The sequence below is a fragment of the Balaenoptera physalus genome (genome assembly GCF_965194825.1).
Source record: "Balaenoptera physalus genome assembly, chromosome: X".
NCBI lineage: Eukaryota > Metazoa > Chordata > Mammalia > Artiodactyla > Balaenopteridae > Balaenoptera > Balaenoptera physalus.
In genome coordinates, this window is record NC_138903.1 from 67,703,424 (window position 1) to 67,722,984 (window position 19,561).

A 19,561-nucleotide genomic window follows, 5' to 3' on the forward strand; every position below is an offset into this window, starting at 1 on the left:
AGGGTCAGTAATTGTGGCTCACGGGCCCAGTTGCTCCGTGGCATGTGGGATCTTCCCAGACCAGGGCTCGAACCCGTGTCCCCTGCATTGGCAGGCAGATTCTCAACCACTGCGCCACCAGGGAAGCCCAGAACTTTCTTGTTCATAGGACTTTTTTTCCTTATGTGTTTGTATTCTTTGTTGTAAAATAACACCTTGATGTGGGCTTGTTTGTAAAGGGATCAAATGGCACAGGTTTTCACCTGATGCATAAAACAAGACAAAACAAAACAAAACAATTAACACACTGCTGCTCTGCTTAGGCAAGAGAGAAGAGTTTTTGAGAACACTACTAATAGTAATTTTGAATTACGTAGATATAGACCCTATCCTCTTGGAGTTTGCAGTTGGGAGAGACTGACAATCAAATTATCACACAAATAAAAAAAATCACAGCATCATGTAAACTTATACCTGTGATGAATGCAATGAAGAAAAGGTCCATGATGCTGTAAGAACATATAATAAGTGGATATGACCTGAAAGGTTAAGGAAAGTTTCCCTGAAGACATGATTACTGGGATAATTTCTGAAGGAGGAGTAAGAATTACCTTGGTGAAGGGGAGGCTAGAGAGGGGGAGAGTGTTACAGGCAAGGGGACTAGCATGTAGAAATGTCTATGGTGTGAGATATCGTATCTCATTCTAGGAAGATGAAGTAGGTCAGTGAGGCTGGAACTCAGGTAGAGAAAGAATGATGCTAGAAGGGCATCTGACCCAGTGATATGATAAACAACCTGGGAGTCATTTGTGAGATTAATCAGAAAAGTACTTGAGTACCTTAAGGAGAAATGAAGGCAGATGAACTGGAAGACTGAGGAATATTAATCCAAAGAGGAGAAAAATAATGAGCTGGTCATACATACAGATAGACAGTGACCACGACTATTAAGTTGACTTTAATCAGTGTAGTGCATTGAGTTGCTACAATTGAGCACTCCTGAAAAAAGCTCTTCTCATTACCCATTTTTTCTTTTCACAAACCAGTTTCATTTTCACCGTGATTCACTTTACACCTACTTCATTTTATCACTTGTGTCTGGACACCTGAAAAGATTTCTCCTTCTTTTCTTGGCTTATTTAAATACTAATTATCCATCAAGGTCCAGATCGAATTCCACCTCCTCCGGGAAGCCCTTCTGGACTTATCCATGGGACTTCAGCCTCTGATCCATTACAAAACTTACTCTCCATACAATAACTTTAATAGTTTTCAAAATTTGCCTTTGCTACTCACTCTTTCATGTGTCTTGTGTCCCCAGCTAGACTGTGAGGCACTGCAGGGCAGTGACTGTGTCTTTCTCTTGTAGACTGATAAATATGCCAAGGACTGATCCAGGCCCAGAGTGGATGAATGACCACTTGTGGAGACATAGCCAATTCAGCAACTGACAGAAATAGACATACCTGAGATAAGTAGAGAGGGGAACAGAAAGAGCAGAGACTGGGGGTGGGGGAGAGAGGAAACGACAGAGAAAGTGCTTTTTAGAATAAGTCACAAGTAATAAGGCTAGTATCAGCTTCACACTCACTTGTTTACTAGCCTTGACTCTTAGTGAGAACAGCCACAACAGAGCTGTAGAAAGAGGGAGAATAAACAAACATGAAGCATGCCTTATTTGGGAGGCAGCTTAATTACACAGATTGAGGTCTTGAAGCAGTCAGAGGATCCCTCACTTCTCCAGGAGCAACGCTCTGCCCAGAGTAAGAAAGCACCTTATCCTTGGCCCAAGAGTTACAGAGAAGGGGGAGGGGTTGCTGTTGGTGGTAGTATTGGCAGTGAGTGGAGGAAGAGGAGAGAAGGATGAAGGGAACTGGCAGAGGGGAAGAGCTAGCAATGAAGTTACAGTTGGGTGAATGAATTTCTGCAACAAATTCAGATCAAAGAGAAGGAGGGAAGGAGAAAAAATAGGGAGGAAAAGAAAGCAGTGTGAGCAACCAAGGCAGTAAACCTATAGGAAAAGAACTTGCCCAGGGGGAAGTAGGTATACAGTTGAAGATAACTTCCCATTATAAACAAATTGCATCTGTACTATTTATTTTGGGTTTTAGCAAACCTCTGAAAAATCTCATGGTAATTAGATGTCCTGCCAGGCAGTTATTTAAGAGAAGTGTAGACCCTCCTTTTGCCACAGAGCACTCCCTAGTGCATGGAAGGTGGGTAGTAGAGCTCTGGGACCCCAGCACATCTCCATCTGAGGGCACTGCACTGGCTTAAGTAAGTGAGTATAGTATTAAATTTTATTTTATTGTGGTGGTGGTGGGGATTTAATTTTGCATAGTATAATAGGAATGTATTTACGGTACCAATCACTTTTGCCTTTCCCCGCCCCCTACTTATTATTAAGATTGTTATTGTAATTATTTTAATAAAGTTGGAACAAACATGGGCTGCTCATAAGTGAAACACTCCTCCCAGTTTGGAGTTTCGTCTCCTCCTCCTCATTAGAATTGTAAGAGGGTGGGGGAGGATAGCCGTCCTGCAGCAAAGACAGGCACAAAGGCTTTCTCTGCGGATTAATTGGTCAGGAAAGACACTTTTTATATTGTGAAGTGGCACTGAAGCCGCCAATTCTTGACTGTGAAAACTGCTTTTCCTGGGCAATGCTCTTTAAGGAAAAACTTCTTCAGTCCAGTGATTGGTGACTGAGGGAACGATGGAGCACAGGGGATTGGGCGGGATCTCTGCTCCTAATAATGCCTCCTTATCCAATGAAAAGCATTTCCTATTGAGACCCCCAAGAGTTCCCCCGGCCCTACGCTCCGGCCCGGACTTTGGGCCTTTTCTTGCGTCCTGTTTGTTAAAGGCATGCCAGCTACAGCATTCAAGAGGGCCGTTCCTTAACAAAGGGAAAGAGATAAATGTAAATAAGCTCACATTTTCAGAATGAGCAGTTTGCTGTAAGAAGCTTCGGCAGCCCAGAGTCTGCTACTTTGGGCTGGGCTAAACTTTCCCTCTAAAAAAGAATAATAGATTAAAATATGCACTTCTAAAGTGCGAGTTGCCCGTTTACATGTTTATTAGCTAATTGTCTACAGGCATGAGCACACTCTCTCATCTAGCACACTCTTTCTTGGGGTAAGTCTCTTTGAGAAAGATTTGATTCGGGCGTTTGGTGGTGGGGGGATGGCATAACAAACTTCAGTGGAAACACTGATGCTTAGAGTGTTTGGGGAAAGAAGTTAGATTTCAACTCTGAAGTGCTGAACAGGGATCTTCGAGTCGAATGGTTAAAAAAAAAAAGCAGGAATTTCTATTGTTTTGGCAATAATACTGTTTCAGTGGAAGAGATACAAGATTTTCAGGCTGTTGTTTCATGTAAACACAGTTGTCCTAAAGAGATGATTTAAAATCACAGAGTAGAGCAATTTAGAAATTCTTTTGGCTAACTTTATATTTCTTTGGTTTACAATTGATTGTGAGCTAATGTGGCTTCTATTTTGATGAGGTTTCTTCTAGTAAAACTATACAGCAGCGTGCCTTTGATGCCTAATTGATTTATGGAGAATGTGACATTTGTTATATTGAATAATTCATGAACTAGACCATAAAGGAAGAAACACATTTCAATGAAAAACTAATTCTGGCATAAATGGAATTTGCCCTTATATGTGAACCTAAGTGCTATTTTCCATACAAATGCAATAATGTGACATATTTAAAATTCTCTTCTTGTATATCCTGAATATTTTTAAGATTTTTACTTACAAAAGATTTTGTTGAATTGATAAATATTGTAATTTGGTTACTTTGTTTTAGGAAATTGAGCAATGTAATTTACTATTATTCCACTGTGGAAAAGACCAGACAAATTCGAAGATTAGAACATTTCAGAGCTTGGTGGGGTTATTCACTTTGCTACCTTACCAAATTATACCAGCTTTCTTTTTCCTTGACCAACATGAAGACAACAATAATAACCTAAGCTCCAAATTATTCAGTGGCTTTGAAACATGTTTATTTTTCAGTACAAAATTTCAAATAACATATCCCATCAGTATAGATTGTAAATCCTTTTGCCTTGTCACAGATGAAATGTGCTGTTCCTATAAAGGATGAGTTCAGCTGATACACTTGATGGGGGCTACACTCTAAAGCATCTCCTGCTAATCAGAGATGCAAATCAAAGCCCTATTGGAACAATCAGACCTGCCTTTCAGAATGTGTACTCACAAAAGTTAAAGAGAGGACTGGGAATATGCCCTACAGAAACACTCAGGCCAAGTTTAGCTAAAGCTTGATCTATTCAATTCCATTTGACAGAAAATGCAATGAGAATTGTTGCCCTTACTGTGGTATGGTCAAGGCTTAATTGTATAGTTGCCTTTTTTTCTCTGTGTATGGTCATTGTGTATAGTCTACTCTTGGCCTTCTTACAGGGGAGGAAAAAACTCACTAATGTGTTTGTGAATACTAGTACTGAAAATTGGGAGCTTAATAGGAGTTTACCTACCATTGGGAATCAAGCCTCACTTTTAGTAGATAAGTAATTAGAGCAAGTCATCAGAGCAAGGCATGGGATAAGTAGTGTACTGATTCTCTATAGTTATGTTCTGAAGTATTTCGATAACCCTATATTTTGAGGAGAGAGGTGACTGGGGAACAGGTAGAAAAGGTCAAGGATTAAGACCTAGACAATTAGAGCTGATATGGGCATAAGGACAGAGGATGAGGAAAATGAGGATATTAGGGAGACTTTACGATATAAATGGCAGCTTGATCTGTGATCCTTAGCTTCTGACAATAATTAATAATATTTACTTCTGATACTAAAATAAATCTAAACTACATATGGTGATGGATGTTGACTAGACTTACTGTGATGATCATTTCACAATATATACAAATATCGATTGAATCATTATGTTGTACACCTGAAACTAATATAATGTTATAGCAAATTATACATCAATTAAAAAATAAATCTAGCAATAATTTCATTGAGTCTAATAAAAATTAATTCCCCTTATCTCAGACTTTGAGGGCTTAAAAAATTTTTTTTGCAGTGACAAATGGGAGCAGGTAAAAACACTGACAGGAGGGAACAGCCAGTGAGGCCACACTGCCATAACATGAGTTGAAGGCTGCTATTAATCAAGGCAAAGATGGAGGGAGAAGAGAAACTGAGGTACAGAAAGGGACTATGACTTGGTCTCACACAGTTAGCTAGTGATGTGCCTGGACGTGGCTATACTGAATTAACACCAAATATGAATATTTCTGGGTATTTGAACTTCCTGGTTTGCTTTGATTCTAAACAAAAAGAAGTTTTCTTTATAATCTGTATCAATTGTGAAAGCCATAAAAGAAAGAAATGTTAATGCTTCTATCTTTCTTTAAGATAAACCAGTAAAATAATATTAATTTCATTCTAGGAATACTGCTCTCTGGAGGAGTGTGAAAATCAATTCTCCTTAATGTTAAGGTGATCTCAAATATATTTTAAATTATCTAATGATTTTATTTTTTAAGTTTTGATTCCCTTAGATTAAAGAAAAATTATTTCAGGAGAGTTGAAGCATAGCAGTCTGCTTTGTTTAGGCCACCTTCAGAAGGGGGTGAGATGTGATGATAGTGTAAGTTTGCCACTAGCAGATGATTCTACTTTACAGGCAGTAAGTGAGTAGGGTTCAAATTCAGTCGCTACCTGTATGAATTCCATTGCAGAGTATTTCTGGTTCTATACAAGTGTTTTGGGTAGAATTGTGATTTGAAGATGTTACAGACATGCTATATTAGGTTGGCCTAGAACATCCTAGTAGAGGCAGCAGTGATTGTCAGTGTGCTAACACCCAGTAATTGAAGACTTGCTCATATCACTATAGTTCAGGGAAGAAAGAAATCCAGCTGGGTTGGGGGGGTTAGAGACAAGGCAGTAAGGTCTCTACGTGTTGTTCCAGTCTTCTTTCCTCTTCCCCTATCAAAGCTCCTGCCCAATAGTAACAGTTGTTGCCAGGGAAAAAGAAAAGAAAATAAAACAGAAAAAAACCACAAAGAACCAATACAACTTCAGGCCAAATAAATCTTTGTTCAGTTATTTTTAATGTAATGTATTACTTTATAAAGTGGAAGAAGTATTTTTATGCCTTTTGTCACTAGTTATCTTTAAGTGATTATAAGTTACATAAACTCATGGACTTTATGTGTGTCAATATAACTAACAAAATATGACATAGCAGTAACAAGCTTTGAAAATAAAATGTTATCTGCAACTCTGTAATAATGAAATCCAAAGCATTTAGATACCATTTTAAAATATGTTGGCTCTCATTTACTCTGATTTATATCATGTAATATATTTCTTTACCTTATGATTTTGGTATACATTTTATTGAAAAGCTCTCTCCATGGCACACTATTGTGACTAATTCTATTTCACAGCATCCATTGGAAGAAATCTCTAACAACAGTACCTCCAGAAAGTTCATTGATCACCCAAGTTTTGGATAAAATTGGTTCCAGAATTTGGTTTGAACTAATGTGGTGAGTACCACTGTCCTGGTAATAACTTTCTCTAAAATTCTTAATTTTATTCTCCAACTTTTTTTCTAACCAGTGCTTCCAATTTATTATAGGTTATATGATCCAAACATCCAGAATGAATGGAAGAGTTGTAATTGTTTATTATAATCCAGGCAGATTTGATGTAAAAGAATATTGATTCTTTGGTTTAAACCTTCTCTGCCACTGGTATATGCCTTTAGGAGTGGGAGACATGGCTTTTGTTCATATTATCAGGATCAGTATCCAAGTATATCAGATGAATTGGTATGCAAATTGATAACTAATTTATCTGTTCAACTATGTGAAATAAAGCCAGATTCCTAGCTGGAATTTATGAGCCTCACAGGATTTGGAAATGGGCTCTTATAGGAATACCTAATTTTTTTCCCCAAAAGGTCTGGGGCTTCTGCTGAGATGAGATATTAAGTCTGAAGACTCTAGACAATTTCATTAGATTAGGTTGAGCAATTTGTCTACAGTTGTCTTACTCTATAACTTACTGCTAGGGAAAATTCTACTTTAGTAGGGTTGATGCAAACTTTGGTCCCATCATATTGAGCACTAAACCACATTATTTTCCAAAAATTAGACTGTGTTATCAAGTGAAGCGTTAGTGAGAGACTGGAATATTTTTTGGTGAAAAAAATTAAGTTAAACACTGAGGATAGGAACTGCTCAGATTAGGGCCTGTGTCAATTTCCTGCTCTTTTCAAATAAAGTAGGGGGACAAAACAGCCATAATAATCTTAGTGTGAACCAAATTTAACATAGAAAGCCTTTTTCAAAAGGATATTTCTGCATAAAAATAAATGAGGACAAAAAAATAAAATAAACGAGCTTGTCAATCTAAACATTTGACACAGAGAGGCTTGTTTGAGATGAGACCTGATATAGATCAATTTCCCAGCTCAATTCTAGAGTGAAACATTTACCTATGGTTTCCTCCATATGTAATTTTATAAGGCTAGGTTGTGTTTTGAAAACTATTATGAAACAGCAGCCAATGCATAGGAACATCAATTGGAACCGTGTGAATGATTGTGATCTGTGCTTGTGACTTGGCCTAGAAGATTTCCTTAAGGAGTCTTCTCTGTTAGCAGCCACTCATCTGAGGAGCGGCAGTCTAGACATATTCCCTATTACTCCAGCAGGATGGTTTTAATCTGTATTTTTGCAACATTTTTGTATTTTTTAGTTTGCTTCACTGCTAGATATTTATAGAAAGGACACAATAGGTTTCAGCTTCCTCCGAAAACTATTGTGTCAGTGTTCCTAAACTTTGACCAGTAGAAAGAGGAAATGCTCTGGGGATCAGAAGCACTCTGATCTGACCCAAGCTCATTAAAAGCGGAGCAAAGCAAGAAAATTTAAGTATACTCTGCCTTCAAGGCCTTGTCTCCCTGAGTTCTGGATTGTCTTCTGTAGGGAACAAAAGCAAGCCAGCCTTTCTGGGCTACTGGGCATATGCCAGAAATTAGAGCTTTGTTTCCAATGTATTACCTGAAAATTTAGCACTTAGTGAAGTGATTTAGGTATTCATCTTTATAGGGCAAAAAGGCTAACTCTATTTCCTCCAGGAGCCCAAAAGACTGCAAACATGGTATATTTCATTATGATTAGAAATTTTTTATAAGGGAAAAACGTTGTGAACACTACTATGAACTGCCCAAACTGGCTCCATGTGTGTAGGTCAAAGTTAAAAATTCAGCGAGGGTTAGATTTCTCTTTGGTCAACCTCCAGGTGACCTGCTTCCTGTCCATTGTCACTGAAAATACATGCAATCAGCACTCTGAACCCCTAGGTGATTAATTGTTAGAATAATTGGCTGTAAAGGTCTTCACAAGATAATAGTCTAATGCTACTTGCAGTGAAAGATGTAATTAACTGTGTCAGACTATATTTTTTCTTCTTCATCTCATCTGAAGCTCAAGTGTTGGCCCTTTGCCTCCATTCAGTGCACAATATGTTAGCCATTTAGGAAAATCCAGTGGTTAAAAAACACTGTTTATTTCAGTCAAAAGAAAGGAAGCCAGTCAGAAAAGAGACCTTGTTTCTTTTTCACTGATTCTCCTTCAGAATTAGTTTAAGAGCCAAATGCCTCTCTGATTTTTTTTTAACCATAGCTCAGTGGGAGATATTCCTTTTGGGACACACTCCTGGATTGTCCCATTATGACAAAATTGTGTAGTTAAGGTTGAAACTCAAGGGGGGATTTCTGAAGTAAAGGGTATACATGGTGTTAGGAGAAAGATGTGTTGCTAATATGAAGTTCAGCATACCAAGAAAGACAGAGACATAGGTGTCCAGTTGTGCCAGGGGAGGGAGAAGGAAAAAACTCCTGTAATGTTTCTTTGTGGTTAGGTTGGGCTGAATGCTGGTCAAGCTCATAAAGCTACTCACAAGCCCTGTTGAATCTTCCTAGCCTCAGCTGTGAGGCTCAGAGGTAATGTTTATACAGGGAAGAGAAACAGTATAGCCAAGTTACAGAGTGAACCAGTGTCTGAATCAGAAATAGAACTCCTTGCTTACAGTGCTGTGTTAAATCCCAGCACCACACCCTCGCTGCTAGACAGCAAAGGGGCTGTGTGTTTGAGCAAGGGAAAGCTATGAATAGGGCCTTAGTGACAGTTTTCCCATGCTCTCTCTTCAGGATTGAGACTGTAATGCTTTCTTGTCTGTAGCCCTTTCTTTCCCACAGGATTTGGTTACTCAAAGCAGCAAAGCAGAAGTGCCAGGCTTTTGCAGACTGCCTGCTGTGGGTATAGTGTATATGTTCTGGGAGATATAAAACTGAATAGAAAACTGGGGAGCAAAGCTCACCTATTTGAAACATGCCATCTTGGGAAGTACAAAATAATACATAGCCAGTGAGCTAGAAGTATACTGTGTAAAAGGGTCACCAGTGGGCAGACTGGAGGGAGTCTGAGCAAATGTGAAAAGACTTCTATTATGAAAACATTTTTCAAATAAAATAACCTTATTAGCAGTACTTTTTGTAGAAGGCAGGTGCAAGCAGATCATAGTGAATGAAGCTTGGCTTTAATGTTAGGGGTTTTGCATTCCCGTAATTTCTTTAGATTGTGTGACTATGTTAGAAGGATATTTTTGACTATCTTGATTTCTTTCAACAATGGAAAAAAATGACTTCCAGCCTAATGGGTAGCGTGTGGGGGTGTAAAATAGTATATAATGGGGTTTAAGCAGTTGAGAAGTTAAGTTTGCCACTCTTTTTCTTTCTGCCACCCCTTTGGTCATTTGCGTACTGTTCTTTCTGAGAAAATTGGAAGAAGTGAGATGAAGCAAGGTAGAGAGGGTGGAATTGGAGGAATTATAATTTGGGAGTACCCTCCAAGCCCTTAATACAAATTAGATGGAAGCACTGACCTCTCTCCAGCACAGTCTTCTTTTTTTTGTCTTTTCTTCTCCCTTTTCTCTCAATTCTTCAGTTTTTCCTTCTCTGCTACTTTCTTTGCCATCTTCTCTTCTGCTCTCCCAATCTATTTTTATTTCTTCCTTCTCTGTTTTTTTTTCCTCCTGGACCTTACTTTGTCAAGGTTCCTACTATAGCCTGTTTTCGTATACCAAGGTTACTTCTGGCAAAAGTTGAGCTGGGCCTATGAGATGAAATGGCCAAGAAGGAATATGATCTTAGAGCAGTGTTAGGCTCAGGGGAGGCACTCCATAAAGCTTTGTTGAATGAGAAATCAGGAACGGCACACTTCCAATTTTAACTTTAAAACTTTAGCTCTTAAAAATGCCAACCCTTTGCTTTGCACCCTATATTCTCCAAGGTCAGCTCTCGTTCTGGGCACTGCAGTGAGTGATTTTTTTTTTCTCAAACCAGTTTTTTTCCCCTCAGGCCAAACACTGGTTGAAGTGACTTCAGGCCACTATATCTCTGGCAGGTTCCCCCTGCCACTCCCTTCTCTGATACAGAGGCCCTTTGACCTGTTCCCTGGGAGGTGGAAGGAAAGAGTGACATAAGGAGGAATCACTTCAGAGAAATGGTTTTCACATTTTAAAATATAGTCATATGAAAACCCATTACTGGATATGTCAAGAACAAAGACCACTTTTATTCCATATCTTCTTCATCGAAAACAATTCATTCAGCTGCAACTTGTTCATAGTGTATTATAGAGCATTCAGAAGACAGTCCTCCAATGGCAGCTGTTGACCTAGGAGAAGGTTAGTAAGATTTCTATATGCACCTTTGAACAATGATGGTTCAGATACCCAACAAAGATGATTAGTCAGTGACAGCCACGTGTACAAGTGGTGGCAGGCAGAGGGCATGTAACTGGCCAGATCAGAAATGTACAGGGGGATGGTTGTTCACCTCAAATCTACCTTTCATATTTCACTTGTATTCAGCCAGAAAAGGCTTTATTGACCAGGGCCATTTTAAGAGCTGAAGGCATGATAGTAACTGATGGAAAGGGCAGTGGGAGAGGGAGTAGGAAAATACCCAAGGCTTAGGGTCTGGCATGAAAGAAGCTTGGAAAGGAACCATAGTCTGAAAGAGGGAAACATTGAGATTGTCATTTGAAATATCTCTCTATAAAGGCAATGTAGTATCGTGAAAAAAGTTTTAGTCAGAAGCTTTAATATACTGAGGGATCCCTGCTCTCTAAACTTATATTTTGGAAGAAAAGGTGAATCAACATTTTAATTCAGGAGTTTACTCATAACTTTTTAACGAGGTTGTCCTGGAGGTCCCATATCCACCTGTACTCCTGTGCAGTAGAACTAATACTCAGACAATGAAGTTTAGTAATACTGAAAAGTAGACAATGTATTGATAATTTAGAGTAGCTTGATAATCCTTTAGTTAGGATTTTTTTAAAAACACCTGAATTCTGGTTCTGACTGTATCATTTATATGTTCTTCCATTTCTGACATTATTGTAATTCTAAATTACATAAGCCTCAGTTTCTGCTTCTGTAACATGGTGATAAATTCCTGCCTTGCCTGCCTTATGGTGTACTTGTAGGAATCAAATAAAACATGCTTTTGAAAGTTAAAAAGTCATACAAATTTCAAAGTATTAACATTGTTTTAGCCATCAGAGTCCCCCCTGTCCCCACCCTGCCCCTACCGGCCTTGGGCTCCCAAAAAACAAATACCTTATTCCTGTGCATTGCAGTGCTACAGTATTGCACTTACTGTCTTGAGTGTGATCTCTCCTACTCCTGCAACATACTCTTGTAGTACCTTTTAACATATGGTAGGTACTCAAAAGGTATTTGTTAAACTGAATTGAATGTGCATGTTATTTCCAGTCTGGGTAGACAGAATATCTTTTACTCCACAGAAATCGTGGATGGAAGGTAGATTTGATGACTGGTTCCATCTTGTCTCCCATAGGAGGAAAACATTTCCTACCAGTCCTTAGTCTCAGAGTGCTGAACCCTGCAGCCAGCAGGCCTCCTGACAAAAATCCATGGGTGACAGAAGATTCATTGACTTCCAATTCCAAGATTTAAATTCAAGCTTCAGACCCAGGTTGGGCAATGCTACTGCCAATAATACTTGCATTGTTGATGATTCCTTCAAGTATAATCTGAATGGTGCTGTCTACAGTGTTGTATTCATCCTGGGTCTGATAACCAACAGTGCCTCTCTGTTTGTCTTCTGCTTCCGCATGAAAATGAGAAGTGAGACGGCTGTTTTCATCACCAATCTGGCCCTCTCTGATTTGCTCTTTGTCTGCACTCTACCTTTCAAAATATTTTACAATTTCAACCGCCACTGGCCTTTTGGTGACACCCTCTGCAAGATCTCTGGGACTGCATTTCTAACCAACATCTATGGGAGCATGCTCTTCCTTACCTGTATTAGCGTGGATCGTTTCCTGGCCATTGTCTATCCCTTCCGATCTCGTACCATTAGGACCAGGAGGAATTCTGCCATTGTGTGTGCTGGAGTCTGGATCCTAGTCCTCAGTGGTGGTATTTCAGCCTCTTTATTCTCCACCACTAATGTCAACAATGCAACCACCACCTGCTTTGAGGGCTTCTCCAAACGTGTATGGAAGACTTATCTGTCCAAGATAACCATATTTATTGAAGTTGTTGGTTTTATCATTCCTTTGATACTGAATGTCTCTTGCTCTTCTGTGGTGCTAAAAACCCTCCGTAAGCCTGCTACACTGTCTCAAATTGGGACCAATAAGAAAAAAGTGCTGAAGATGATCACAGTGCATATGGCAGTCTTTGTGGTATGCTTCGTACCTTATAACTCCGTCCTCTTCCTGTATGCCCTAGTGCGCTCCCAAGCCATTACCAATTGCTTGTTGGAAAGATTTGCAAAGATTATGTACCCAGTCACCTTGTGCCTTGCAACTCTGAACTGTTGCTTTGACCCTTTCATCTATTACTTCACCCTTGAGTCCTTTCAGAAGTCCTTCTACATCAATACCCATATCAGGATGGAGTCTCTGTTTAAGACTGAAACACCTCTGACCACAAAGCCTTCCCTTCCAGCTATTCAAGAGGAAGTTAGTGATCAAACAACACATAATGGTGGTGAATTAATGCTAGAATCCACCTTCTAGGTATGAGAACTCTCTTTAGGTCCAGATATGGTTTCCTCTACGATTTTCCTATGCTATGAATAAGAGAAAAGATTTCAAGCTAATGATATTGAGAATAATGTACTGAATACAGTCAGATACATTTATTTGAATGTTTATTGTACATAGGCTGTTTTGTTCAATAATTATAGGTCAGGTCTAATTACAACAACAAAAAGTTATTGCCAAACTCTTCTGCTGGGTTGGAAATTCATTGTACCACATTATATAAGTGGACAGTAGCCTTGACTTTAGTGATATGGAGATTACTTAAAAACTTTAAAAAAGATATTTCCATTCCAATAATATTTGGTAATTAGGTTGGGCCTATAAATATAGAACAAATTCAGGGATTATGTTTTTTTTAAAAAAACAACCTTTTGTGTTACTACTGATATATGCTAGTCTTTTTTTTTCTTTTTGAATTGTCATTGAGTTTATTTTAGCACACTAACATATTTTAGCTTAACATTATTAATAAAAAGTATCAAATTTAAAAGAGCTAGCAAAATTTATTGTGTATGTTTTGAAAGCAGAAACATAAATTTTGTTTGCATGAATATGGCTGGGAAGAAACAGAAGATTAACTGGATTTACATATTTGCAGTCACCAGCAGTGTCAGTTTTAAAAAACGTTTTCCTTTTTCTACACTACATTAAATTTCTCATATGAAACTTCAGATCCAGAAAGCTGCTAAATATGTGCCCAAAACAGGGCAAAATGGAAAATCACATAAAACAACAAATGTTCATAAAAAACTAAGAGACATCAACATTTTTTCTAAGAATTTCCAATTATCCTTCTTTTCAGAGACTGGTTTTTATAAATATTTTCTATATGAAATTTTGGAGCACAGTGCAACCAGAAAGCTGCTGCATTTGTGCCCAGGTCAGGAGCAAATTGAAAAAATTTAGAAACAAAAGAATAACAAAAAAACCATAAAACAAAAAAAGTTTTTTAAAACTTGGATTAATCATTTTTGGGGGGAGGGATTAGAGATCTGTAACTTTAAATTACTTATTCTTTCATATTAATTTTGGAGCACAGTGTAGCCAGAGAGCTGCTGAATTTGTGCCCAGGTTGGGAGCATATTGAAAAAAAATACATAAACCAAACTAAACCAATACAAACAAACAAACAAAAAACAGAAAAACTGCAAAACAATAAAAACAACAAAAAATTCTTAACACTTGCATTAATATTTTATTTATTTTTTGAGTATATGTAAATTTAAAAATATTGTATTATTTGTAAAAAATTTTAGAGTATAATACAGGTAGAAATCTGCTGCATTTGTGCCCAGGTCAGGACCTAATTGGAAAAAATAAAAATAAAACAAAACAACCCCTTAGAAAACAACAACAAAAAACACATGCACAAAAAAACTTAGAACTTTTTTTCTGAGCATTTTTAAAACTTACAAAATACTATAACTTTCATATGATGCTTTGAATTAAAATGCAGCTAGGAAGCTGCTAAACTGGCATCTAATTCAGGAGCAATTAAAATCAATATTTAAAGGTATACAAAAGAAGAGAAAACATTTTTTATAACTAACTTAAACAACAAAAGCAACAAAAACATCCTTATAATCTCTTACTATTTATTGGATGAAGTGTAGGTTTAAGAATATTAAGACCTATAAACAAAACTTCTGAGCACGGTATAGTTTGAAAGATGCTACATTTGTTCTCATATAAGAAGCAGTGGAAATAAATATCCTGCATGCATACTACACACACAATTAAAGCACTGCAAAACAAAACCAAAATATTCTTAAATATGTTTTAATCAATTTTTAAGTTATTTGGAGATGTGATAATTTTAAAACGCTAAGACTTTTTAAGTAAAACTTTCAGGAACAATGCATCTTGTAAGTTGCTGAACTTGTGCCAGGGAGAGATTAAAAAAAGATTAAAAACCATAAAACAATGACAAAAAAGTAAAACTTTTAAAGCAATAAGCAAATTGTTAAAACTCTCATTAACCTTTGTTTTTCTTTCTGACATATGTAGATTTAAAAATACTAAGATTTTTAGATAAAAATCCAAGAGCCTAATGTAATTTTAAAAACCACCAAATCTGTGCCTGGGTTAGGAGCTAAGTGATAAAAAGGCTAAAACAATAGAACAATAATAAAAATGAATTCTCAAAAATGGCATTACTTTTTCCTCATGATCTAAAGTCCTAAAAATAATCATGCAATAGATAGAATATGTAAGGCATTAGGTTGAGTTAGATGAAATTAGGTTAAGTTAGCTAAAGTTTGGTTGTTAAGTTATGTTGTAAGATCAAATTAGTAATCAAAGTATGAATAATCTTTTTCTTTTGGTATTCTTTCTTTTCTGTTTCTTGTAAGTATAAACTATATGTGAACTTTTGTTTGTGCCCTGGACTCTCAAAATTATGAAATTTTAGGATTATGACACCAAACCATTTAATAGGATATGTTAACCAAGTTGACATAAAATATATCAATAAACCAGTTTCCTTTTGTATAATTTCCATACTTAGTTTTGTTTACTTTTCCATATTTCAATTTATCTTAATTTCCAATTTTATAGTTAATATAACTTGCTAATAATAAAAACTTTTGTCATATTAACAATGTAACCAACAAAATGTAATGTAAACTAAATGTAAAATTGCCTTTTATTTTACATTTAAAAGCAAAAGCAATCATTCAACTGTATTTACAACTTGGATTTTAAATGCTTATTAAATGTAATAAAATACATTTGGATTATCTAGCAGTTATACTTTGGTCAACTATTTATTCAACTTGCCCTTTTTATTGAATTATAATTGACATGCAATATTATATTAGTTTCAGGTGTGCAGAAGACCTGAATAGACATTTTTCCAAGGAAGATGTTCAACAGGCACATGAAAAGATGCTCAGCATCACTAATCATCAGGGATATGCAAGTCAAATGAGATACCACCTCACATCTATCAGAATGGCTATTATTAAAAAGACAAGAAACAAGAAATGTTGGCGAGGATGTGGAGAAAAGGGAACCTTCAACTTTGCCTTTATTTGTGGGCACCCAGAGACAATTTTCTTTTATCTTCCCTCCATCCTTCAAGAAAGAACTTATTAAAGTATATTTGTTCTCAAACCAATTCCAGTACTTTGTTTTGGAGGCTGTCTAAAGACTAATGCAGAGTTGCAAATGGCAAATCCATGGGTGACTTTTCAGAGATCAAGTTGAAAGGTTAAGTTGATTTGTGCAACTTGGCTTTGATTTATTTGGACTTTATTGCCAAGCTGACTCTTGAATCTGATTTCTCAGATTTGAGGAAACATCCTAGGAAGACTGGGAGGCCTGGGGAAAGTCAGGGGAGGAAAAAAAAATCTGACAACAATTAAAAGATTTTGGAAATAGGTGGCTGACTGATCAATAACTAAAACAGGTGGTGGTCCCAGAGTAGCAGCACAAGGAGTTCATAGTCATTGTCCTTATGCCTTCTAACTCTCAGGGAAAGCAATGTCAGCATCTCATAAACCACTCTGTGTATTGGTTCCCCATTTGATGACATCAAACACTGCCTTTTTTAACATCACGACCAGCATGATTAGCCCTAGGCTATGTTTAAAATTATAAGAACTTTGTCATTAGTGACCTTCTAGACCAGATCCTCAGAAAAAAATAGGGACATGTCATTGGTGTCACATCCTTATTAGCTTTCTTCCACCTCTGTCTCTACCCCCAAACCCCTGTACCTTATGTTTGGTATTGTTTCCCAAACTCTCTACCTGTCTTTCCTGTGGCCCTTTAACATCTCTCCCTACGTCTTGCAGAAATAGTGCTTCTTTGTGGACTGAAAACAATACATAAACGTCTGTCAAGACAGTGACACGTTGAACAGATTTACATTAAGTTGCCAATGATTGATCCCTCCACCCACTGCTTTTAATCCTCCCTTTGTTGTTTGCATCTTATAAAAGGAGTCTGGTTAATTCAAATGACCGAAGCAGGGTTGGGATGGGTAGAGATGACTGTTCTGGTAAATGGTAAATCATCTGTTGAGCCTCTGGCAAAGCCTCTGTACTGCAACTCTCTTGTCCCACTTCTCTTGACACTACCCTGTGTACCACTGAGTCCAAAACGTACACTGCCTTCCTCCAGACAGCCCTATTTTCCAAAATTGCCTGTGGTTACTGAGTAAAAATTTCCCCTTGTATTCAGAGTTTTGAGTAGCTATATACTTCCCACTGCTTCCCTTCTTTCTCTCTCTGAGTGTGGGAAATGAAGCTCTTCTCTCCCAAGCACCCAGAGAGGTACTGAGTCCAGGAGGGTAGAGGAGTAGAGCCAGTGTGAAGCCTAAAATGTGGCAGTGAGGGAAGCCAGGCAAGCTCTAAGATTGGGATGATTTGTGTGTGCCTTGCAACCAGCTTTCCTTCTTACTTATCATGGAGGAGCTCTGATCTTATAGATGAAATGCTTATTACAAAGAGCCCTCACTCCCACTACTAGTCTAGGATAAACTGTCTGCTCAGCTTTTTACCTTCCTTACTCAAGTTGGTGGCGTCAAGGCCAAAACTAGGGGGCACCTTCCTCAGTTGGGATTCTGGGACTTCTGTACTAGCCTTGATTCAAGGCAGTTTGAGATTCTTGAGAAACAGGCTGGGGGAATTCCTAGGGACCAAGAATTCATTCATCTACTTATTCAACAAATTTCTTGAACATCAACTATGTGCCAGACATCCTTCTAGGCACTGAGCATGCGGTGGTGAAAATAACAGAAAAAAACTGTTTTTAAATCTTATGTTCTTGAGTCAAAGCAGGCATAGCCAAAAACAAATAAATAAGCTAAAAGTAATATGACAGATGATGGTAAGTGCTATGGAGCGAAGTAAAGGAGAACACATACCTGAAACCAAATTTCGGGCTCCCAGCAGTACTGGATTAAAACTTTAAAGATCGTAAACATTAGAAAGAGGAGGATGCCTCTCTCTAAATAAGTAATTAAAATTATTTTAATTAATTTTATGCTATACTAAGCAATGCATGTAAGGAAGTGCAAAAAAGTTCTGACTTTAAAACATCACATTACCAATGTTTGTTTTCAAAGGAGTTATGCAGCCCTGAATTGTCTAAATTCTGTAGTTATTCTGTCTACCTTTGGGTGTTTACACTCTTGCTCAAGTCACAGATATCTCAAAAGGTTAATGAAAACCCAGGGATAGGCAACTTTCAGTCAGCAATGCTGATAATGTCATGGCCTCAGCCTCCTCTCCCCTCAGGCTTCATCCTACAGCAAGAGGCTCATTTGCTTTCTATCTGTCTCTCTGTCTCTGTCTTTGTCACTTTCTCTGACTCTTTCTCTCCATCATTCCTTTCAGGAAAACATGCTCCCAGAAAAGGATCTAAATGCTAACTCTGTGTTGTAATAAAGAGATTTGGGTTGGAAGCCCAAATCTGGTTTTTATATTCCACTTTCCTACTCACTCTGTGAACTTGGGCAAGTCCCTTCCTCTCTTTGTGACTGAGTTCCCTTATTAGTAAAATGAGCAGGTTGTTAGTTATCTCTGAGGTCCCTGATAGTTCTAAGACTGGAACTCCAAACTCATTGATGTTGCGCTAGAACTAACAGTACTTAATAATAATGCTGATATGGATGAAGGTGCTTACTAAGTGCCAGATGCTGTACTAAGAACTTTACATGTGTTATTTTACAATATTATGAGAGAGGTTTTATGATTAGCTGCATTCTACGGTTGATAAAACTGAGGCTCAATAAGCTGAAGAAACTTAAAATAGCCATAGAACTAATAAGTGGCAGTCTGATTTGATCCTAGTTCTGTATGTCACTAAAGCCTGTGTTCTTAACCAATACTGCTTTGTCCATCCAAGACTATGGGTCTTAAGCATGAGGAAGACAATTTTAATGGTGGAACTTCAGCCATTAAGGAGAAGAAGAGGGAGGTTTTAGGGATAATGAATCCTTTTAAGTTCCTTTGAAAACATTCCACAAAAGTGGCTGCCTACTCCCATGTGAGGCCAGAAAGAGTTTGAATAATAACAATAGCAATATTAATGGAAATATTTCAAATGTTCAATATGTGTCAGGAAGTAGCACACAAAATGCTATGATCTTGTTTTAAAGATGACAAAACTGAGGCATTGGGAGCCTAAGTAACATGCCCAAAGTCGTACAGCCAATCGAAGGCAGAACCAAGACTTATATATCCATATTTATATGGGATAATTCGAATCAGCTACCAAGAGACTTGTTCTAATATATAATAACTATCAAATGCTTACTATGTGTCAGGCACTGCTCTTTACAAATATTATCTCTTTTAATCTTCATAACAATCTTGTGAGGTAAGTACTCTTATTATCTCTCTCTTTTACAAGTGAGGGAACTGAGATACAGAGAGTTAAGGAACTTGCCCAAAGTCTCATAGATAATGAGTAGGTCTTTATGAAA

The 19,561-nt window shown here is 37.5% G+C and overlaps 1 protein-coding gene across 4 annotated transcripts; it reads left to right on the forward strand.

Annotated features, from left to right (window-relative positions):
- The first annotated feature begins 237 nt into the window (after nucleotides 1-237).
- Nucleotides 238-19,153, forward strand: LPAR4 (lysophosphatidic acid receptor 4). Of its 4 annotated transcripts, XM_082445907.1 has the most exons (5): nucleotides 3,000-3,117; nucleotides 5,415-5,464; nucleotides 6,421-6,522; nucleotides 11,913-13,101; nucleotides 15,948-19,153. In XM_082445907.1, the coding sequence occupies exon 4, from the start codon at nucleotides 11,989-11,991 to the stop codon at nucleotides 13,099-13,101; it is 1,113 nt and encodes a 370-aa protein (XP_082302033.1). In that variant the 5' UTR covers nucleotides 3,000-3,117; nucleotides 5,415-5,464; nucleotides 6,421-6,522; nucleotides 11,913-11,988; the 3' UTR covers nucleotides 15,948-19,153. The 4 variants fall into 4 exon arrangements, 3 of the variants coding, with proteins under 3 accessions (XP_082302034.1, XP_082302035.1, XP_082302033.1); XR_014258673.1 differs by lacking the exon at nucleotides 11,913-13,101 and having other exon boundaries at nucleotides 238-3,117; XM_082445908.1 differs by lacking the exon at nucleotides 5,415-5,464 and having other exon boundaries at nucleotides 238-3,117; nucleotides 11,913-19,153.
- The last annotated feature ends 408 nt before the right edge of the window (nucleotides 19,154-19,561 follow it).

Coding starts and splice junctions, on each gene's coding strand:
- LPAR4 (XM_082445908.1), top strand. CDS start 11,989: ATGGGTGACAGAAGATTCATTGACTTCCAATTCCAAGATTTAAATTCA.